The sequence below is a fragment of the Cornus florida genome, unplaced genomic scaffold (assembly GCF_030987335.1).
Source record: "Cornus florida cultivar Cherokee Brave unplaced genomic scaffold, ASM3098733v1 CherokeeBrave_3.0.0_Hap2_Chr07, whole genome shotgun sequence".
Lineage (NCBI taxonomy): Eukaryota > Viridiplantae > Streptophyta > Magnoliopsida > Cornales > Cornaceae > Cornus > Cornus florida.
Window position 1 is genome coordinate 84,871,728 of NW_026775577.1, and position 25,023 is coordinate 84,896,750.

Genomic DNA, 25,023 nt, shown 5'->3' on the forward strand with positions numbered 1-25,023 from the left:
TGCAGTATGTGTCGTAGATAATCCCCTAAATGGACCAGGCCTTGGCCTAGCATTCGCATGAGCAGGATCTGGAGTAGGGTGTAGATTCCAACATGATTCCCTAGTGTGGCGCATAGGCCCACAATGATCACACCTCAACTTGCTTTTGTCATCCTGCTTCCCTCCTTTTGGAGGATTGGGCTTGTTCCATTGTTGTGTGGCAAGAGGAGACCTCTCAGACAACGGTACTTCTGGCTCAGGCGTAATGTATACGGGTGCAGAGATAGCCTTCATTCTATTCTCCTCAGCCTGGATATATGAAAACACATCTCTAACAGAATTAGGGGTTAGAAACCTGCCTAACACTTCTACCCTGGCATGCTCGTATCTCGAATGCAGACCACCCAAGAACTCATATATTCTATTCCTTTCTACCATAGTATGAAATGCTTTAATATCAGCTGCACACATAGGTATGTAGTCTTGGTAGTGATTTAACTCTTCCCATTTACCATGTAGAGTGTGGTAATATGTTGCTTGAATCTTGAAATCTGTTGTTGAAGTTCATATAGTTTTGCAAAATTACCAACCGAGGAATACGTCTCTTCCACAGTCGTCCATAGTTCTTTAGCTGTTTTCACAGACGGAAACCATTTGCTGATCTGTGGCTGCATTGACTGCAACAACCACGTCATAACTAATGCATTATTTGAACTCCACCCTTTGAATTTAGGATCGCTCTTGGAGGGATACGTGACAGTCCCTTCGATATGGTCGATCATCCTACGACCAGTGATATGCATATGAGCAGATTGAGCCCACTCCATATAGTTCGTCTCATCCAGCCTAACAGTCATAATACAAAGGTCTGGATGGCAATCACTACTACCTCCCAATATTGGAGTCAGACTAGAAGAAGACCCAGCTTCTTTTGAAGTCACCTCTGAGCCAGACATTTTATCAAATAGTTTCTGGGTATACAATCCTCAAAAACAAAAATAGCAACAAAATACGTAGAGAACCACCTCTCTAACACACAAACTTTAACTAGAAATATCACCGTCTTTTGATATGCATAAAAAAGCGACCACGCAGTCACCACACAAACCCTAGAAAGCAACAAAGTAGACAATACCAGAATCGCAGGCGACAAAGAAAAAGCCGCTATTGTAGAACCCCGCGAACACAAAAAAACACCAATAGAGACTGCAATAGATAAAAATAGGTCCAAAAAGCCTTCACTGCGACCCCCAACCAACTCACCGTGGAGTTGGATCCGCGATACATGTGGATGTGATTAACACTTCTTCCTTGTTAACAAATCCCATCTTGGAATCTCTTCAAAACCCTTCACACCCACTAGGGTTTATACAAACTTGCCCTAGGGTTTCAACTACACACTTAGAGTTCTACAAACCATACTCTGATACCATGTTGACTATAAGATATAATCAAATCAAGAATAAGTGATAAAGAAGAAGAAAAAAAAGAGAAGAAAGCGGATGAGAGAAAGAGAGAGAGAGATGGGGAAAGGGAGAAAGAATGAAAGAATACTTTCATCCCTCCACCATATTCTATTTATAATAACAAGTTTCAGAAATTACACATAAGCCCCAACATTATATAAGTAATAACAAATAAGCCCCTGACAACAGGAGTGTTATCCTCCCACGAGGCACACCATCTGGGGATAACTAAAATTATATGACCACAGAGATTACGACACCATTAGAAAGTTTCATTTATAAGAAAGTATTAAGAAAACATTTTTTTAGCTGGATTGTAAATACATTGTTATTTCTTTTGTATTTTTTTTCTGAATTCTTTGAGAACAAAATTTCCAATATTTTGAGAGCTCACTTCTCCCGTCCTCAATGTGGTGGGGTTGGGGTATATGGGCAGTGGAAAGAGAGGAACCGGACATTATCTTTGTTAAGGTATTTTTGTTGGTGATAGATTCAGCTGTTACCTGTTTTTTTATTTTATTACAAAGTAAGTCATAGGAAAAGGAAGAATAGCATCTTCTATCACTACCCTGCCTATGATAAGGTTTGTTTCATAAATTTATTTGCCGACGTCTTGTTGGTTATAAATTGGAGCATATAGATTAGGTAGAATACACATGTTTTACCTTCGGCAACGTCTGCTATCCATGCTACTGTGACACAATCATATATGTCTTTTTTATACTAATGATAATAGAAAACGAAGTCTTCCAGCAAGTATATTCTGATATGTATTAAAGTTGATACTTGCATTGGCGAAAGAAAACCAAGTTGCAATCCTTGGGACATATACATGACTGAAAGCCTGCAGAGAGAAAGAAACACATTTGAGTCGAGTAAAACTGTAAAGTGCTTAGCCCTAGAATCTCCTTCATTTATTTATTATTATGTTTTTCTCCATTTACAGCATAATTTCTGCAAAACTTATGCTAATTAACCAATTGATTCTTGAAGTTCGTCTTATTTGAATTCCTGGTTCCTATGTTCTAATCCATTGGCTAGTCCAATGAATGTATTTTTGATGTGATACCATTAGAGCATGCCTAATATACCGTGTTACAAATTCTGAAGGAAAAAACACACACACAAATCTTTTTTTGGGGAAGAATGTGTTTCCTTAATGTCTACACAAGGTTTGGCTATTAACAAAATGACCCGAACTCTTACTAATTATTCTATTACTCAACACTTCCCCTCAAGCTGGAGCATAGATAATTATCATTCCGAGCTTGTTACATAACTAATAAAATGAGACTTCTGCAATGCCTTAGTAAACATATCTCCTAATTGATCTTTGGATTTCACATATGAGGTAACTATCCTTTTACTCATTGTCAATTCTCTCACAAAATGACTATCTACCTTGATATATTTAGTCCTCTCATGAAACACTTAATTTTTAGCAATATACATAGCTGTTTTTTTTTTCATTCTTTTTTTTCATAATTAATATACATAGCAGTTTGATCATCACAAATCATTCTCATAGACTTGTGACTGAAAAACACATATTTTGTAAAAGGGAATTTTTCCACATTATTTCGCAAGTTGTACATGTAGGCAGGGGCGGAGCCAATAAAGGCCTAGGGGGGCACGTCCCCCCCCCCCCCCCCCCCCCCCCCCGGCCTGGTCTCGCCCAATAGAAATATATGTAGTTAATTTGTATTTTTTTTTAAGTATGTATGAAAAATTATATATCGTGCCCCCCTAAAATTTTAATTTATAAAATTATCTTAACTTTTTATTTCCTTTATTCTTTAAATTCCTTAAATTTCTTTTAACAAAAAAGTCAAATTTCCCTTTTTGAATCATACTCTAATTTTTTTCCTTTCAAATTTATTTCAATTTTCTTTCTTTTTTCTTCCTTTTCTTTTTTCTTCTTAAAATTCGTCTTTTTGCGTGTTATATCATTGATAGTTGATTTTATTTTTTTTATTTTTTAAATTGTGCCCCCTCTGAATTGAAATCTTGGCTCCGCCCCTGCATGGGTTTTTCAAATTACTTGGAAGCATGTATAGACTGGAATTGTGTAGAGACACAAACCATTTTCAAAAACCATATATAGATGATATGTAGAGGCATACATAAGGATTTATAGTCCCTTCTTCCAATCTCTAAACCCACTTGCAGAAAGAAGAATTCCAAGCCCGCCCTTGCTAGATTCCCAACTCCTTTGGCCACCTTCTTCTTTCTCCTTTCTCCACCAATCCTCAAATGCCCAAAGAATATGACCCATTTATGAAATCTCTAAGCCAAGATTTGTGGGAATCTTAGAGAGTGTAGTATAAGAGTGCGCATCTTTATATGGAGAGAAATTCTCCTGTGAAGAAGAGTAGGCTATAGGGTTTATAACCCAATATATATAAACCCTTAGAGTTTCCAAAGCACTCTCTACATCCTACACACTAATTCCACTCTCTCTGCTTAAGTTTCAAGGTTGGCTAGAAGTGAGAATCTTATATGTGCCTAAACTCTCCTTGGCTCCAATGGTCTAATTAATTGACCCGGTCATCTCATGACCTCATTCAAATTAAGGCATCCTTCTTCCTAATGGACGGCTATGATGCATTACAATCAATAAAGATCCACTCTCTAGAACACTATTACGACAAATGCTGCGAACCAAGAACACAGTCAAGAATCACAACAAAAAAGTAAACACACCACTCACAAATAACACAATGATTTATGTGATTTGGCAAAGTAGGCGAAAGATTTCACTATACGAAAAATAGCAGATTACAAGTTTCAGCTCCCAAACTGTAGTTCTCTCTTTCCTGTGCGACTCAAGCCAAAACAAAATTTGGGCCACGACATCACAAACTCTCTACTCAAATATCTACATACCTACAAAATTCTGTACCCTTCTAGAATCTTCTCTAATCTACCAATTTATAGAAGCTCTCTAATGTTCTAAAATCTTCCAACTCTCTCTACAAAACTCCATATTTCCCACAAAAATGTGGAAGACTCTAGAACTCTAACTCTAACTCTACTCATGCCATGCAGACACCTTGTGCAATCGTCTACATTGCCTGCGTGTCGATTGCCGCCTGTGTGGCATAACCTCCCTGCACTCCAGATGTAAGTCCCCCTGAAAAACAAACTTAGGTGGCTGCTTCATGTATATTTCTTAAGGATCTCCATCTAAGAGGGCATTTTCAGTATCAAGTTGGTAGATAGACCAATTTTGTATTGCTGCAACTGATAAAAGAACACAGATAGAACTATGGCATGCAACTAGAGAAAAGGTTTTGAAATAGTTGACCTCGAATGTTTGATTATAACCTTTAGCAACCAATCGGGCCTTTAGGCTTTCAATTGTACCATCAGGTTGGTACTAGATGGCATACACCAATGGTTAACAAACTATTTGTTTCTTGGAGGAGTTAAAAACCATGTGTCATTTTTCTGGAGAGTTACCATTTCTTCAACTATAGCATGTTTACAATTAGGGGAGAACAAGGCGTGAAGATAGGATTGAGACAGAATTAGAAGGCACGGCACAAATAATTAACAAAAAACGTGGAGATAAGTTAGTAAAAGAAATAACATGTTTAACGATAATGAATGCAAGAACGGGTACCTTTGTGTAATACAATAGGGAGATCATCAATGGAAGGTACATTAACTGAAACAGACTGTGTGGTGTGACAAGAGTTGCTTGCCACAGTCATCGAATATATACTTGAAGTGATTACACACAAGTTATCAATGAATGCAGATTTTCTATACGAGGAGACAATCTACCAGTTCTAGGACTTAATATATGAACAAAGCCAACACAACCAAAGACCCAAGGGGGCAACACAAATAACGGGCTATCGAGATGAAGAATAGAGTAAGGATACTTCCCTTTAAGAAAGGAGAAGGCATAAGGTTAATTAGGTAGCAAGCAATAAAAGCGGCATCGACCCAGAATTCTTTTGGGACATGCATATACAACAAATTATTTTGTGTCATTCTTCTTTATACCTCTAATGTTGTGTTTCTAGTTTTTAAACATACATATTGTCGCTTATGTTAATTGGACTTGGGTCAGTGTATTGGGTGTGGATGTGTGTCCAAGTGCCAGACCTCCTCGAACCCATTTTCTTAAGATACAGGAATATATGTCCAAAAGTTGAATATAGTTACGTAAACACATACTATGCATTTAAACATTACATGCTCTATTATAATGTAATGTTTATTGTTGTTTTATAAGAATATGCTGAATTATTACAAATTAAATGGTATATGGTAAAACAAAAGAGTTTCGAACTAATGTTAGTGATAGTTTTCATCTCTCTCTACTATTAAAGTTAGTTTTTTTCTTTTAATCTTGCCATTTGATGGATTTGGATGTTTGATGTGGCTTCGTGTGTCGGACACATATCATGTACTCATGCTCGTCTTGTGTTGTGTCGTGTCAAGTCAATATGGGAATGTGAAGAGAAATAGGAGAATCCATGTAATAAAGTGTCGTTACATCTTTAGTTCATCATCTTATTGAATCTACATTACCCTTGCTCTCTGGATGATTTATAGATTGCATCACAAGTCAAAGGCCACTGGATTTTAACTATTCTATGAAGTGCCTATTTACAATAGTAATGATAAAATTTTACACCTCAATAGAAATTTGTGGTGGATTTCATTCGAAGCTTTACCATTTTTTTTTTCTTACCTTTTTTTTTTGGTTGAAGTCAAGTCTTTGTTGTCCCTGAGTGTGAAGAATTTATCATAGAAAATAAAATGGAGCTCTGACTATTATAACCAGGAAGTGAGTGATTATATCATGGAAATTGAGTTGATTAATTCGGGGTCCAAAGGGGATCACAAACATACAGGTCAAAACAAATTATCCATCCATTGTTTTTGAGTTCTTGATTTCACCATTAAATGGATAATGTGTGTGTGTGTGTGTGTGTGTGTGAGAGAGAGAGAGAGAGAGAGATGCATTTGTGAATTGCAGCGAGTCTTTATTTGCCCTCCAGCAAAGAAAGTACAAAATTGCAAGTGAGCAATATGCTATTATTTTGTTGTTGGAAGTATCATCTGATTGTTGAGAAGTGCTAGTAAAATCTGGAAGGTGGTTATGTCATGGCACATATCGCAACATAATTTATATAGTTTAGCTTTGAGCTTAAGATGGTGCTGTAGCCATGATGTGTCTTCTTCAAGTACACGAGTATTTTAAGTTTTGTCAGCTCTATTTATGGTTTAACAGCTTCTCATTTTATTGTCATGATTTCATTAAGCAGATAAAAGTAGTTGGCTCTTATGGAGGCAGGGCAAGGCAGGATCTTCCGAAGTTGGTTAAGCTGGCAGAAAGCGGTATCTTCAATCTCACTGCTGCAGTTTCAAGAAAATGCAAATTTGAGGAGGTAAACAAGGCATACCAAGATCTTAACGAGGGAAGTATTATAGGTCGTGCCGTGGTTGAGATAATGTAGTCGTGTTCTCTGCAACAGGAAAGCAAAATAAGTAGTGCACAGGTGATTGTGTATGACTAATGTCACTTAAAATGAAGAAAGGAGGAACAGATTAAATAAAGAAGTACAAGAATTCATGTCTTTTTTCTTTTTGGATTGTTGGTTTTTTTTTTTTTTAGTTGGGTACTCACACACACATGCCCCACAGAGGCTCGAACCCCTGACCTCTCTTTGAGAAGTAGTGGCTTGGTACCGCTAGGCCACTGACTTGTCGATATTGTTGGTGTTTTTAGTTCGGTATTAATTTTTACTATTTCATTAAGGGTTAGATTTTTTTCATTTTTCCCTTCAGCTACATGGCCCTCATCATTGAACCGTTGACCTTATCAACACTTAGCATTTCATTGCTCGTGTAGCATAAGGCATTGATGGAAAAAATTGTTGGTGATTTGATGCAGTTTTAGAATCTAGCTTTTCTGTGAAGGTAGTTTTGGTCATGAAAAATGTCATTCTAAGTGGACACAAGGTTGCTCACTTTCAAGTCCGTGAAATTTGGGCTGATCTAGGCTGATCGTTGTGGGCTTAATCTCAAATTGGGCCACAATATTCTCGGGGAAAACAATGCAATTTGGTGGGTTGGCTGTGGTGGGTGCAAAGTAATCATTCAAGGTTCTAGGTGCAGCCATTGGATAATGAGTGGTGGTTGGAAAGAGTGATATGGGTTTCTCCAAATCGGGGAGGGAGGATCACTAGGACGCCGAACTAAGCGTTTGTTAACCTGTAATCACTTGGGCATGAACCCACAGACAACTAGCTAATTAGATCCTTAGATCCTAAAGATGGTTAGACAACTGGACTGGATTCACAAAATACACAAATTTTGGCTTTTTAAACTTGAGCTTAAATTGAAGAGATGAATTTTTAAATCAAATCTTGAGAGAATTAATAGAATGGTCTTCAAAATTAGTTCTCTCCTAATGAGACAGTTCTTAGTCATTTTCAGATTTAAGTTGATAGATTACCGGTTAAGTTTCAGATTTAAGTTGATAGATTACCGGTTAAGGACTATTAAACTAACAACGGAGTAGCTCTTAGGAAAGCATGAAGTGGCACTTGGCCTACTTAATGACAGTATGTTCACACTCCTTCCACAAAATTGACAAACCGTTTATCAATTTGATAATTGCTCACTGAAGTGACTAATAACTGCATCTTTTCTAGAGGACCTATGAATAAAGAGGACCTATGAGTTCGTAACCCTAAATTGGGCTTATTTCTAAATAATTTTTTTTGACCCAAGGTTTCTAATCAGGGCTAAATGAGATATTTTGATGATAACAAACCATTGAAGGTGTTAAATTTAATGTCTACTTGAGTTATTCTAAAATGGTTATATATATAAGAAACTCAAGTGAGCTAGTGGATCAATAGCAAAGCCAAGATGAATGATATGCTTAAAGATAAAATCTCGAAGCCCAAAAGACATTAAAAACAAAGATGGAGACATAAACCCAAAGCTTAAAGAAAAGGAATATCAAAGAATTGGTTAGAATAGTCTTAGGTGAGTGCTAGCGTGACGTTTTGAATTTTTTGGTATTTTTTGTAATTATATATTTTCTGCCTTGTTTTGCATGCCGAACACCGTTTAGCATGTTATGTGAGTCTCGAAAGTTGATTAGGGTATTTCTTTGAGTTTAGAACTCTTAGAAAATGCATTTTTGGACACACGATCTCAAGCGAAAAGATTCACCTATAGTTGAAGCAAAGTACAATGGATTTCGACTTAGGCTCACACCATCTCATTTTATCAAGAACCAATTTCCTTCGACTTTGCAACTCCCCCGTCAAATAGCTCTCGACCTCAAGTGACACACCCCAACCCAATTTACAGTATTAAATAAATTGAACAATTGGAATGTATCTAACCATCTGCATTAACCTCATACATACGTGACGTCTTCATATATCACAGTGCCTGCTTAAAAGTTTATAATAAAAAATAAACTATAAATCCACCATGCAAGTTCTAAGAAAACTAAACCGTTAATTACAAGTCACACTATTAAATTCTACTATAATATTTACATTTTATACAAAAGACGTTTCATTGTTCTTTTTTCCTATCACACTCAAGACTCTAGACTAACAATCCACCCTTGTATCTGAAAAATTATAGATATAGAAGGAATGAGCTTAAAGCTCAGTGAATGCAACACTACTACATCAGAGTAATATAAACAAATATTATCTGATAACTTCAATTAAACTTTATTAACATATAACTTACAGCTATACCGGCATTTAAAATATAGTACTCTCCTTCTAGGTCAGAGTATGGACCTTATATAATGTAGTACTCTCCTTCTAGGCCAGAGTATGGACCTTGTATAATATATTACTCTCCTTCCAGGCAGAGTATGGACCTTATATAATATATTACTCTCATTCCAGACCAGAGTATGGACATTATATAATACAATCAAATTATATATATGCATCTTCATTTCACATAAACAGTTTCAATACTTCAATTAAACACATTCAAGAGTATACTTCTAGTGAGTACACTCACCTTGGTTATTTCCCGAATTATTTACTTATCCCTTGGTAATGTCAAAGTTGTCAATTTTTTCTCATTGCCTATACAACATTATAGCCATGTTATATTCATTCTAAAAATAATTAAACAATTAATCATCAATTCAAATATAAATCCCAGCCTTGGTATGTAATTGTAATTGAAATTCTAACTACAACCATATAGATTAATTTCAGGGCATTAATTAAAATCAAGTAAGAATTGTATTACTTCATATAATTTAACGACTTAATTAAGAAAGTAATAATGAAAGAGATTTTGTTCAAGAGCACCTCAATAAATAAAGTATTGAACAATTAGGTGATATAAATTTTCAATATAAAATTAAAATTACAAAATTTTTCTACCTTTTAGGATTGCATACACGAATTTTCCTAACTTTTTTTATTTGTCTCCTCTTCCTTCCACTATTTTTACTTTCCTTCCTTCTTTACAGAACACCCACTTTCTGGTTCTCTCTTCTTTTTCTCACTCTCTTTCACTTTCCCTATTCTCCTCTCTAGTTCGGCTTTAGTCCCACAGTTTTCTTTCCTTATTTTTCTTTTCTTTTTCTACAAATTTTTGTTTTAAAACATGCTGGTCGGAGAACTCCAAAATGTAAAAGTAACATAAGGTATATATGAAACTTTTAATAGGTGTATGACATGTGTCCAAGTTTACTCGTACCCTCCTATTTAATTCCTTCAATCAGTTGTCCAAAAGCTTACCAGAAAGCTTCTATATAAAACATATCTATTGAAAATCCAATGATACACATACTTATATATAGACCTGGTGCTGGCAGCTATATTAATGTATATCATTAATTGTTTTGCAACTTGCATGAAATATAATATTATTATTTATATAAACTATCCACCAAACTCCATACTCCGCACTTGATATCAGCACACATCTTAACTATAAGTGCCACCACACATACACAACATGTGTCACGCTAGTCCTTCTTTTTCTTCGTTTCAATCAACTGCTACAAGTTCACATAGTAAACTTTGCTTACTAAACAGGAATAGGTAAGAAATAAATATGAATAATTATAGGTATCGTGTACCATGCATGAGTGAATTTAAACTCAAATAACTATTAGTAAGCTCGTAATAGTAATTAAAGAGCTAGTAAAAATTCAGGATATGACATCAAGCTTACTCCCTTGACTTTTGTAGAAGGATTGCTAGTAGATTAACAATACTCCACGAATGTTTTGACCTCTTCGAAGTATGATCCCTCCTTTTTTTTCTTCAAATCTAAATTGATGAACATAAATAGAAGATCTTCTTTTTCTGAACGGTATCAATGGATCTTCAATGATTTGGACTCCGATCAGATAATGAACAACATCTTAAATCACTCACGTGTATAGTATATGCTCTCAATATGAAAAATAAACATATAGAAAATCTCACTAACTTGGCTCTCTAAGATTGCTGAAAATTGTATGCAAAGGCCGTAGAAAATCCTAAGTGAAAAGATGTGTTTATATAAAATTTTTCGACCTGTAAATACTTGAAAAAGAAGTTTAATTTGTGCATAATAGTCTCACAAAAATATGATAAAATAGATAACCTAATTGGAGTAGGAGAATAATTTTCAATTTGCTTCCAGGGAAGAGAAACTGGTTCCTTTGTAGCACAACCAGTTTCGCTAAGGTAATGAGTTATACTTCAAAAATGAATTCTAATATACAATAGTGCAACTGATTGCGTGAGGACGTGACTGGTTCTGCTTTAGCAGTGCACTTTTGTAAAAACTATCTTTTGAAAAAAATTCTTAAGTGCTCATGCCTAAATACTCACACCTTATAAAAATATTCTCACATACTTACCTAATCTAATATGTGTTCTCATCAAACCGAAGTATGTCAACATGATTCACATCTTTAATTCTGCTTCCGACCTTGAGATTCAAAATCCAAATTAAAATTACGACTCAATCAGACTTGTTTTGACACTGAATATTGACAATTACAATATTATATCTCACATTTGTTTCATTAGAAATTTTTGCTATTTTGACTGAATTTTGCTGTGCAACTTCTCCTACCTCTTTATTCCAATTCTTATGTATAATATAGGGGTGCACAGGTGGTTAAGATCACAGAGGAGGATGTAACGGAGGAGGTTGAATGCTGGAAGAACTCCATAGTGGGATATATAGTAGGGAAACGACCTTATTTTCCACACTTCAATGATTTTATCAAAAGGATTTGGAAGAATGTAGGTGCTCTGAAAATGGTATCTTTGCCAAAAGGATTCTTCATGGTGAGGTTCGAAAACGAAAATGTTGTTAATCTCATTACCCAACGTATCTATACTTATCAAGGACACCCCATGATCTAGAAATGTTAGGAGAGAAATGTTAACCTTAAGAAGGAGGTATTAGGTTTTGTACCTATTTGGGTAAAGATTGGTTGGGCTTCTTATACATTGCAGAGGGAAGATGTCAATTGCTAGGTTTTGCTCTCAGTTTTCAAAACCTCTTTATCCTAACGAGGCCACTCTAGCCGGGGAACGTGGGGGTTTTGTAAAGTTATGGTGGAAGTAAATGTTCATGATGATTTACCTGAAGTTGTTCATATGGATATTCATCGAACAGTGTAATGACCCGGTCATTTTCCTCCATTTCCTTTTTCTCAAATTTTACGGATAAATTTTTTTTCATTTAATTTTCTTTTCTGAGCTCTGTTTCTCGTCACTGGGTGTCGTCTTGAGTGCTTAGAAATGGTTTCCGAGACCTTTTCATTTGAATTGACAACTTCCTTTAAGGACCGAGTCATTTCCACATTTTTACTTTTTTAGACACTATTCATTTGTCGTCCTTTTCCTATTTTGTCTTTTCTCCGTTTGTCACTTTTTGGCACAACATCACTTTTTGTGCTTGGAATTGGTTTTTGACTTCACGTATCTTCATTCTAAGTGGTTTCCATGAAATACGTATCTTTACTTTTGTAGAAAAGTACTTTAGTTGCTCCCGGTGTCCATAGGGACATGGATGCACAGTTCTTCAGAATCTTTTTCTTTTCTTGGGGTGTTTTTCATAAATATCTTTTGAAGATATTTTATTTCAGGGGTTTTTAAGAAAATATTTTTAGAAGATATTTTCTTTCTGGGCCAGTTTTGCAATTAACCCTTTTTGGAGGGGCTATTGTGCAATTAACGAAAGTTATTGCAAAATATCTCGTTTTGAGCCTGGATCCTCATACAGGATTCATTTTTACATTTCTTCGAGTAGTGTACTCTTAGAATTTCCTCCCGAACGTTTTTCCCAATTTTAGGGATTTGACCCTGGTTGCTACCGAACTTGTTCGGGACATATCTCTCTACTCGAGACTTAGTTTTTAATTTCATTTCTTTCGTTATTCATTTTTTTTCATTTTGGTTCTTTTTCATTCACGGATTTTTTCCGTTTGAGCGCGTTTGCTCAAATTCCACTTTTCTGGACCCGTCGGGGCAGTTTTTGAGATTTCTATAAATAGGTTGCCCTAATTTTTAAAATCAGATTTTTCAGCCTTCTTCTCCACTTCATGGCCGGCGGCCATTGCTGCCCAAGGGGCTGCCACCCTTTCTTCTTTTCCTCCACTTGATTTCCTTTGTAAAAAGTCTTCCGCCTTAACCTTTATTGTAGGCCTCGTCGTACTCTACCTTTCCCCCTTATTAGAATTCATTTCCGACCACTTTTAAGTTTGGGTTTCAAGTTCGGATTTGGATTTTCATGGTACCTCAAAGGTTAAAGTTGTTCCTCTCCTTGTCCCCGACATAACCCTATGGTATCGTTGGATTCAGAGCACTTTTCTTTCTGTGGGGAATTGAGATTTTCATCTCAAATTGAGGTAGGGGTTGTTATAATTTATATTCTTGTTGTATTGCATGCTATTGATGCTTATACAACTCAATTACATGTCTTTGTATTAAATCTAGAGATTTTATTATTTATTTTTCTTGTGTGAGATTTGATTTTCCCAGTTGGTTATAACTTGGTTTAAACATGTGGCATGATATTAAATTACTCCTTGATATGTTCATTGACATATATTAAATTGAGAGCATTTGCATAAGTATTGAAACTTTTATTTAATATTTTTCTTGAATGAAAATTTAATTCATATGGTCTTATCTAGCTTGAAATCAATATGTGCTATCATATTATATTAAGCCCTAGCATACTCTTCAACATATGTGAATTTGAGAGTAATCGGAGGTGTTTTAAAATCTTGAGATAATTAATTTATTCTAAGTGTACTATTCACTCAATTGGATTTCTGACTTGATATTATTGATGTGCATGCCATATACTTTCACATATATTAAATCGGGAATATTTGATTAGCTTTTGAAATCTTTCATTTATTATTATTTTTGTATGAAGGTTTAATTATCATGGTTGTAACTTGCATGGAAATCACTTGCATTAGGCTATTTAATCAAGTCTTGGCATGTTTTATAACATACTTTAATTAAAAGAATTAATTAAAACATATTCAATGGTTCCATGAGCTTGATTAAGTTTCTAACTTGGTATTCATGATTTCCTTGACAAGTTCCTTCACGTGTATCAAATTGAGAATAATCGGATAAGTTTTAAAACTTATATTTAATTATTTTCTTTATATGGAACTTAATTCACATGGTTGTAACTTGTGTTTCATGGGGTTTTAGCTTTTTATCATGTATCTAGACTTCTTGTAACCTGACTCCATTAATGTGTTTAATAGATTAGCACAATTGTCTTGGAATGATTTAATTATCCATGTATTGCTTAGTAAATAATTAAATCATTAATCTTATACTTGTGGTATATTTATATCAATGGATCCCTTGTGTTTTAAATCCTAGTTTGTAGTCTATGTAGATGCATACCATAATCTCTTAACATTTCACATGCCATCATAGTTGAGAATTAAGGGTATGACTTGTGTGTTTCCAAAATCTTGGTTGTGTATGAAACGTGGTTAATGCATTACTTGTATCTTGATTTACACAACTTGTTGATTTTGGAACTTGGGATATCAATCAAGAATTGACATAGCTAGGACTTGGTTCTAATATGGGAGATAGAGAGCTCCCTATACTATAGTGCGCACTAGGGGAAGGTACCCATGGGTTAGTAACCCTAAAGTGATCCCAAGAGTATGGTTTTAATCCGGGCGATATCTGAGTATCCACATTGGTTGATTTCACTCTTTAAATTTCAAGTTGCTATTCCTCGAAGATTAAAACTTGTCGTGTTATGTGAAATGCTCCAATCTTGTTAATTGCATAGATATTATGTCTTATCCTTGATTTCATGTATTATTCTTGTCGTGTTAATTAGAATGTTCCAATCATATTAATTGCATTGATAATGTGATCCTTGTATTCAAGTACTCTTCTTTTCGTGTTGTATGGATTATTCCAAACCTTATTCAATTTCATTGATAATGCGATTCATGCTAAATTATAAACTTGTCGTGTTCTTTGGATTATCCCAACTTTGTTCAATTTCATAAATATCGTGATTCATGTTGCTTCATGTTGATATGACTTAGGAATGATCCTATATAAGCATCTTGACTTAGATTCTAGGTGGCATGAACCGTTTCAGTAGTTATCGCATTCTAGGTTAAAAGTTAATAACTTTGGATACCTATGTCTTGTTGCGTTACACAAAGTGCTCCTATGTCGTTTAAATTGCATGAATGATGTGTGGTTTGTGCGAGAAATACTCTAAGGTAGCTTAAGATGCTCCCTTAGTTTCACTTTGACATAGACGTTAGGTGGTATGAGCCCATTTGATTTGTTTTACTTTAAGGTGATAATTTTGTAAATGTTAGGTCTATGCATGCTCATCTCCTATAAGTAGCTTTATGTTACTCACCCCAAAGTTATCGGGGCATTTTTCAGGTACGAAGACTTGGTTCATGATGCTCATCATTCCTTGGATGACTTTTAGTTTTTAAGTTTACATTTCATGCAAATGTTAGGATGGAAATGTCATTTTGTAGCCTTATATGTCAAAATTTGTATCCTTGATTCCATATATCTAATGTGTACATAAGTATACCTTTTACGATGTATTTGACTTGTAAGAGGTGAGGCCGGAGGTCAATGACATTTATATTGCATCTTATGAAATTCTTGACTTCATGAAATATTATGAAATATTGAAAAATCGCAAGTCATTGCTTAACCATGTTTGCATCGGGTGTAGGAATTCCATTCTTTTTCTTCCATAGGGTCTCATTAATCATGTATGAAGTGTGGCCAAGGGCCAAACGGTAATTTGATACTATTTCACATTTTTGGTTTTCAAAATTCCGATTCCAAGTTCATTTTTATCATTTTTGGCCGTTGGGGGGTCGAATTTTGAGTCAGGCCTTCTCGGGAGCCGTGGACCATTCCCGTGCGCTTAGAATCATTTATTACATTTGCGTGCACATTCGTTTCAACCTAGAAATGCATTTAGGGTCAAATGCATACTTGGTGCAAAGTTGCATTTTTTTGAGTTTTTAACCTTTTTCTGATCTAGGGGCATTTTGGCCATTTCACAGTGTATTTTTTTTTCATTTTCTTCTAAGTTTCCGAGTAGAAAATTTGATTTTGGGAGGGGTTTCTTTTTCGTGTTTTTCCAGAAAAATCCACCTACTAGCTCATTTTTGCTCTCAGTTGTTGACAGATTCAAAAATTCCATAAGGCATTAGTTGGGTTTTTTTTTTTGCACTTTTCTGATCTAGGGGCATTCTGGGTATTTCACAATGTGTTTTTTTAGTTTTCTTCCATGTGGTTGGATAGAAAACGTGATTTTAGGGGGGGGTTTATTTTTCGTATTTTTCCAAAAAAATTCGTTTGATAGCCCGTTTCTGCTCTAAGATGTGGACAGTTACTGTAGCAGCTTTTGGCCCTCTTGACCTCTTCTAATCTAGGGCCATTTTAGGTATTTAGTAGTATGTTTTTTTTGTTTCCTTCCTCAAGTCGGGTAGAAAACTCGATTTTAGAGAGGGTTTCTTTTTCGTATTTTTCCAGAAAAAATCGTTTCGGACCTCGTTTCAGCTCTCAGTTCTGGCTGAATCTTTTTCTTCCCCTAGCATGTCATGGTGTATGTCAGGATGCTCGTGGGGTGCTCGTGGTGCCTCGTCTCGACGTCGTGACGTCGATTTTTGTTTTCTCTCGTTCTCCTTCGTCCGGACTCCAAATCGAGTGAACTTTTCTTTGATCTTTCCAACGGTGTACTCGGTAAAACTTGGATCTTTTTGGATAATTACTAATTTACCCTTTTAGCCTTAAGTGCTCGTTTTTCTTCGTCTTGCTGTTTCTCCTTCGTCCGGACTCCGAATCATGCGATTCTTGAGTCCATCTTGATTAGTTTGTCGTTGTCTTTCTAGCGGTGTGCTCGATGACACCTAAATCTATATTTTTAAAAATGACTATATTGCCCTTGGGGCTATTTTTGTTCGATTTTTCTTGTTTTCCGCTTCCGCTACTTTCTTTTGAGTCCCGTGACTTCTTGGGAAAGTCACGGATGTGTTTCAGGAATGATATACATTCTAGGGACGTCATTTCTATGTAAAATGACTATTTTTCCCCTGGGGGCTTAATTGTTATTTTTTCGATCTTTTGCTTCCGCATCAGTTCTCATTGAATTCCACGACCTCATGGAAAGTCATTAAAGTGTCTTAGAGGTGTGTTGTGCCTTGGGAGACCGTTGTCTTGTTTCTTGCTTCCGCATCTGGATCCGCTATCGGGTCAATCTTTGGTTCATCACACGACGCACTGGCTTGAAAAACCAGGGCCGTCACAAACAGAGTGTGAGGTATTTGTGGAATATGATTGGAAACCTCAATTATGCAGGAGGTGTAATGGTTATTACCACTCGGAAGGTAAATGCATAATGCAGGTTCAGAATAAATAAGGTGACCTCAGAATGGGTTGTCAAGCAGAATGGGAAATTGATTCCTGTGGGAGAGGACTTAATTGTAAGGGATCCTGGTGATAATGTGGAGGAGAAATGGATAGGGATACGAAACAAGTTAATGATACTCTGGCTTTAATTCCATTTCAAGGAGATACAGCTTCTAAGGAAGTAAATGTTATGGTCACAGTGGGTTTTGAGGAGGATAGTAATGCAGAGCATCCAGGCTTTGATGGTCAAGTAAGGCCTGCTAATGATGTGATCCAGGAGGAGGACAACAGTGCAGCTGTGGTGCAGGAAGAGGATATTTATATAGGGAAAACCTTTGATCATGATGGATTGCAGCACAATCCAATGGTGTCTTCAGTGGTGGTGTCTCCTGTCAAGGATGTTAATCAAGACAGAGGGGAGAAGGTTGCAGGGGATAGCCCCAACGAAGTTAATCATGGACTGCAGCCCATCAATTCTCCTGTAAGGGTTGCTAAATCAGGACAAAGGGAAGGAGGTTGCAGTGAATAGCTCTCAAGAGGTCACTCCTCTAACCAAAAAACAAAAAAAAGAAGAATATGAAAAGGAGGCTGAGAATGAAGTTATTAATGCTAGAATCACTAAAGGTGTGGTGGCTGGTGGAGCTGTTCCACTACCAACTGTATCATTACGATTGGAATGTAGAATGTGAGGGGTCTCAACAGGAGGGGGATGCAATATGAGGTCCACTCTTGGTTGAGCAAGCTCTCTTTGTCACTTGTTTACCTAATGGAGACAAGGGTTCAAAGAGCAAAGTTTGATCGGATCAGTGGAAGAATTAGACCTAACTGGCACTGGTGTAATAATTATGTTGTTGTGGATGGTAGGATATGGTGTGGATGGCATCAATTGGTGATTGATGTAATGACCCACTACACCACATGGTATGATATTGTCCGCTTTGGGCCTGAGCCCGCACGGTTTTGCTCTTGGGCTTTACCTTAAAAGGCCTCATATCAATTGGAGTGACACACCTACATATAAGCACTTCACCTTTCCCTTACCCAGGTGATGTGGGATTATGCACCTGTAGCTCGCCAGTGTGGTAGCATGCCAGTGTCTCGCATCCGCCTACAGGGTCATCACAATCCACCCCTTTTGGAGGCCCGACATCCCCGTCGGCACATTTCCGGCTGGGTCAAGCTTTGATACCAACTCTGAAACCCCCTAATTTTGGAACACGTGTTGATCAATTCCACGCACAAAATAAAGGGATATCAAAACAATTAAAGTATTTCAAACAAGCACAGAGTACAAAAAAAAAAAAAAAAGAATAAATAACTCGTTTAAGAAAAATCTATTAAATAATAGTTCCATTAATAACCCTCCAAAATTTACAACTCGGAAATCCTGTAACTCAAGGACCCCTTAACCAAAAATCCACTATCCGGAAGTTTATTATTAAATACCAACATCAAATGAAATAATAATAATATCCTAATTGTAAATAAACCGAAAGAATGGATAAGTCCTCCAGCTGCGGATCCTCACCTTGAGACTTGAACTTCTAATCACTTGAAAAATAAATCGCGGGTTAAACCCTACGAGCAAGCTCTCTCTATAAAGCATCTGAAAACCAATAAACAAATTATCTATAACAAAACCAACCCTAATAAAGTTTTAACTTTAATATATGATGATACACATAGATATAAACACTTATATATAATACAATACTCCTATCCATTAATAAGTACATTAAAATGTTAAAACCACAAATTAACCAATGATTAATTAATAATCAAACATAAACCAATACATCAACATAATTTTCTTAAAACATAAACTCCACTCACCTTAATTCCATCATAAACAGTAGTTTAATCATTTAAGCAACAAATTACAATTAAAGGAATAATATAATAAATCTAAAACCCAATAATAATTTTGATTATTTAAATTACATATCCAAAATTTAAGCTTTGACAAATCATCTATGTCTCCACCAATATTATTTTATTAATTTATATAAAATAATACACTAACCTATAAGTACTAGACTACATAAACCATAACCCAACCTGATCGATGTAAGTTGCTTCAGTGCGTTCTCCAGCATCAGACATATCTCTGGAACGAGGTGTGGAAGTGCGCAGGTCTCCCTGTCGACCTCCCGCTTGACTATAGTCTACTCTATCGCTGTCATCGTTACCTTTAGAGGGTATTACAGGGATGGCCAAGTGTTGCATGATTGTTGTGTTTTGCTGGACCAACTGATTCATACCTTGAGTAAGGTTCTGAACTTGTTGTTCTAACGTGACAATTTTCCCATCGTTTAGAACCCGCCTGGAGGCGTTACCTTGACGGGATGCATGCTCAGACTGATCTTCTCTCGCGCAAGACTGACTAACGTGAGGTCTGTCATTCTTGTGATGAGGTTGATTATCATCATGATACGATTGATGACCATCGTTGTGACGCGACTGGTTCTCATCGTTATGTGGTTGACGGCTACCGTCATCTCCATGTTGTGATTGATTTGCGACTTAACGCTGTTGACGGTGGTTGCCATCACTATGCTGTGATTGATTTCCGCCTTGACACTGTTGATGGTGGCTGCTACCACCATGCTGTGATTGACTTCCGCTGTCAAGGCGTGAAAGGTGCTGGCTTCCTTCTCCGAGTTGGACTCCGGATCACAACTGAACCATTGTTTTTCAGGAAACAAATATTCGCGTTTCCCACAGACGGCGCCAACTGATGATGCAAGATTCGGTCACGACCCAGAACGACGTCGTTACCTGCAGAGAAGAGAAAGCGTCGTCGAAAAAGCACCGGTACAGGACCGGCCCAAGAGTCTCCGACGGTCAAGTTAGTACAAGACCAGAAAAACCAATGGACTCTTTTAGGGATATTGTTTACGTACATTTTGAATTGGCTGGTTACCCTTTTTATAGAATAGATTATAGTATTTGATAAGGGAATTAATCTTCTTATTCTAATACAATACGGATCTGAAGAACTTATTATTATCCATATCGCTTCGTAACTGTAGCTTATCTGACTTCTTGGCTTCCGTGTCTGTTAGAACTTGTGTATTCGTGTTGGATTGTAGAGACCGCATCATCAACGTCCATTATATATATATGTGTGTGTGTGTGTGTGTGTGTGTGTGTGACTATTAAGTTGCTTCTTGGTGAGTAAGGAGCAACATGCGGGGACTTTAATTTCAGTTTATTGAATTTCATCCAATGATTAAAATTGAAAATAACTAATAAAATTATTTTCTAATTTTTAAGGGTCCAAAACCATCTCAATTCAAATAAATGGAGTATTTTTTTTTATAAAAAATAAAATAAAATTTACCAGTGGACTGCAATCATTTATTTGTAAGAAATTAAGGATAGAATTATCATCAAGTATAACGCACATTGATTCTGCTAATAAAATATAAAAGCGTGAAGACCTCACAAGCTGGGGGGGCCATTGGCCCTCCACTTACCTTGTATTTTGAACATTAATGCAAAGATGCGCTTGACATAAAAGGTAAGGTCATTAATTGCTTGTTCCATCCGTATTACGAAACCATAAACCTTGCGGAGGAACTCAAAAGGTCACACAGACACCATAACCATATTGAGAGATGTGAGTAATAATAAAACTTTTTTTTTCTTTTTTCTTTTTTTTATTTGCTAAATAGAATTCAACATAAGAATAAAATCCCTCTCAATAATGGTCATATGACCTATATCACTCAATAACAAAAATTAATCGCATTTTACTTCCACCAAAAAAAAAAGAAAGATGAAAAGACTTCAAATATCAGGCGCATGTAGCGTGCAATGGAATAACAAAGGAGGACAGGTCAGTAATTGGCTACTCTTAATTAATTAATTGGAGGAACTCATTAATTGGCTACTCTTAATTAATTCTTTTATAAAACCTAAACCTAGTTGACGAACCAACAACCTTCTTATATAAGCTGCTTCAATTAAGGACTAAAATTAAGCTGCCGTTGTTCAAATAAAATATTTTTCACAAAGAAAATTTTAAAAAAGAGTAATGAATGATACAATTATAGGCAGTATTTTTTTTTTTTTTATAATTTCATTATTTATTTATTTTTTATAATTTCATTATTTATTTTTTTTGTCTTTTTTGATTGCTAAACAGTGTTTAACATATATAAGAATAAAATCCCTCTTCTTCTCTTATGTTGATTATTATTATCTCAATAATGGTCCATATCACCTAATACAATTTTCTTACCACAAAATAAAAATAAATAAAAAATAAAAGAATGATGAAAAGACTGCAAAGAAATATGCAATGGAGGAAAACCTAATTGACTACTCTATAAGTATTATGAAAACCTAAATCTTGCGTTGGAAGAACTCAGAAGGTCACGCCATAACCCATGTTGAAAGAATTTTTTTTTAAACGAGTAATGATAAAACTAGTTTTTTTTTTTTTTTTTTTCATTTGCTAAATAGAATCCAACATAAGTAATAAATCCCTCTCAATAATGGTCATATCACTCAGTAACAAAAATCTTTAAAAAAAAATAAAAAATACTGCTAAAAAAAAGAAGATGAAAAGACTGCAATTATCAAGCGCATGACAGGTCATTAATTGGGTACTCTTAATTAATTAATTAATTGGGTATTTCAATTCTTTTAGAAAACCTAAACCTAGTTGACGAACCACCTTCTTATATAAGCTGCTATTTACTATATATATATATATATATATATTCGACTTCAATTAAGGAGTAAAATCAAGCTACCGTGTATATTGGTTTCTCTAGCTAGGGAAATATTCCATCTCTCTCTATAGATTAACATACACACTACTGATACACATATGCTATACAAACTTCCCCTCCTGTTGCATCATCTGAAAAATAAGATAATGAATTCCAACACCAACAACCAACAACAAACAGATGAGCAAATGAACAACACCACCGACCAACAAAAAGAAGAGAAGAACACGGTTACAACAAACCGTGATGAAGAAGAAGATGATGATGATGATGAGAAGGTGGAGGAAACAAATGCAGAAGAAGAGAAGATTAATACAAACAGCAAAAATGAAGACGCAGAAGAAGAAAATGATGAATCCGAATCAGTAGCAGGAGGGCAGGAACAAGAAGATGTTGGAGATGATGAAGGTGAAGATGACGAAGGTGAAGACGAATCTGTGAGTGACAAAGCAGAAGAAGAAGAAGATGAAGAAAAAGTGGGAAATAGTCCTCTGCCTGTTGACCAGACTGTCCAAAAATCCAATTCAACCAGTTCTGAAGAAGATTCTCATTCAGAATCTGAATCTGAATATAAACCCCTCCCAAAGCCTGCTGTGAAACGTCCGGCAGGGACGTCGGAACGAAATGAAGACGCAGAAGAAGAAAATGATGAATCAGAATCAGAAGCAGGAGCGCAGGAACAAGAAGATGATGAAGGTGAAGACGAATCTGTGAGTGACAAAGCAGAAGAAGAAGAAGAAGATGATGAAGATGAAGGAAAAGTGGGAAATAGTCCTCTGCCTGCTGTTGACAAGACTGTCCAAAAATCCAATTCAACCAGTTCTGAAGAAGATTCTCATTCAGAATCAGAATCAGAATCTGAATGTAAATCTGATTGCCGCTCTTCCAAGCCCCTCCCAAAACCTGCTGTGAAACGTCCGGCGGAGACGTCGGAACAAAATGACATACCGGAGCGGCAGAGGAAGAAGAGAAAGGTTGACAATGGCAGTCAAGCTATGGAAGAGAAGAAGTCTGTTTTTAGTAGGTTCTGGAGGGAGGAGGATGAAATTGCACTCTTGATGGGAATGATCCAGTACAAATCGAGTGATGGGGGTGATGCATATACTGATATGGGTGCCTTTTATGAATATATCAAAAATTATCTTCATGTTGTTCCGTTAAGGAAACAATTGACTGATAAAATGGGTAGGCTGAAGAAAAAGTACAGTAAAAATGCAGGAAAAGGCAGGAATCCGTTTTTCTCTAAGCCCCATGAGCGCAAGATATTTGAGCTCTCAAAGAAGATATGGGGTGGTGTAGAAGTAGCAGCAGCTAGTGGTGGAGTAAAGGCTAGTGGAGAGAATTTTTTGTCCATGTATCCCAGATTGAATGAGTCATTGCAGTGGGCAAACCACGCGTTGTCGGAGTCTGGGAGGAAATTGTTGGAGGAAGGAATGACTTTGATTGGAAGTGCAAAGGCAAAGAAGATGGAGGAGAAGTGGAGAAATTTGCAGATTCATGAAATGGAATTATACCTAAAACATGTTGACTTAATTCATCAACAGACTAAACTAGTGTTGGATGCAATGAAGTCGGGCAACTGCTAGAGTTTTGGTTGAGGTTAGTGTGGATTTTTGGTAAAATTGGGTGCTTATATTTGGTTTGGAGTTGTCAAATTTTGTGTTTACTAGAATGGCATTAGTTTTATATATTTAAGATTCTGGGCTTTGACAATAACGGTTAGAAAAATTATTTTCTTCTAATGTTTTGGATCCGTTAGCCTTTGGTTGATTGTCTCAGTTGCTAACACAAGCGAAGTGTGTGGTTTGGTTGATTTTTGGTAAAATTGGGTGTGCGGTGATGGTGGTACCCAATGGGTTTTTTGGGAGTTGGAAGTATTTCTACCGAGGAACAGCCGATCTATACTTTCAATCCGGGTATTCATGCAGCTTGCTCTATTAATCTTCTAGTTTTTACTTTTACCTGTTTCCTTTTTGCTTCCTGGTGACTTTGCTGGTGCTTCTCTCTCTCTCTCTCCTTCCCTCAGTATCAGTCAGCTGACAGAGAAAACAAAGAAACGCAGAAAGGATCTCATACAGGCGATGCTCTAAGCTCTTTGTTCTCTGTTACTTGTTCTATTATTTTGGTGGTTAGTTTTTAGCTACTCCATCCTGTTCTTTTCATCCATGGATGAGTCTTATAGCCGCAACTGTCCAACGTTGGCAATGGCGGAAGGAGTAGTACTGCCAAGGAAGTGTGTCCGACCCTCAGTGGTGGTATCTTTTTTGTTAGTCCGGTTAGAAACTGGTTCGAAACTGGTTCAGAAGGATCCAACCGCTAGTGCTTCGCCAGAGCGCTCACTTCCTCGAGCCCAACGCCAACTGTTTGCCAGTCTTCAAAAGTCAATACCAATGATGGTATCTTTCAATCACACGTCAATCCAGGTGGCTCTAAATGCTGCATAGGGAAGGTGGACCCTATGGGTATATGTTATGATGGATGAGGTTTTAGAGTGAGGGATGACCAGGAGATAGTTATAGCGGTGGATCTGAGCTTAGTGGATTTGGGCTTTTACTTTCTGATGTCTTTATTATAATGTTTTGGATCCGTTTGCCTTTGGTTGATTGTCTCAGTTTATATCAACTGAAATATAATTGTTATGGTACATTCAGGCTGATTTTTTTTTTCTTTTTCTTTTTCTTATATTATATTATTTCCTTTCTGTTTTCAGATTTTAGTTTCACCTGTTAAAGTTAGGGAGTATTTATTATTATTTTTTTATTACTATTTTTTTTTAAAGTTCTCTTGGTCTCAACAGACTAAACTCGGTCATCTATTTGACAGAAGTCTTCATTTGCCTTAGACATGCCAAATTGGAGCGGTCTGCAACACAATGGCACTTGGAAGTGGTGTATTATGCATTAAGAAAGG

The 25,023-nt window shown here is 36.3% G+C and overlaps 2 protein-coding genes across 2 annotated transcripts in view; both read left to right on the forward strand.

The window, feature by feature from the left end:
• Positions 1-7,053, forward strand: part of LOC132267368 (uncharacterized) — a 31,058-nt gene extending 24,005 nt beyond the window's left edge. Inside the window, exon 8 of the mRNA XM_059768533.1 lies at positions 6,731-7,053. Coding sequence (XP_059624516.1) covers positions 6,731-6,922 — 192 coding nt within the window. The 3' untranslated portion in view covers positions 6,923-7,053. The remainder of the gene's footprint in view (positions 1-6,730) is intronic.
• Positions 7,054-20,911: 13,858 nt separating this feature from the next.
• LOC132267370 (STOREKEEPER protein-like) lies at positions 20,912-25,023 on the forward strand. Its single transcript, XM_059768534.1, has one exon. It carries the CDS (start codon positions 22,212-22,214, stop codon positions 23,697-23,699), a length of 1,488 nt encoding a protein of 495 aa, XP_059624517.1. The 5' UTR covers positions 20,912-22,211; the 3' UTR covers positions 23,700-25,023.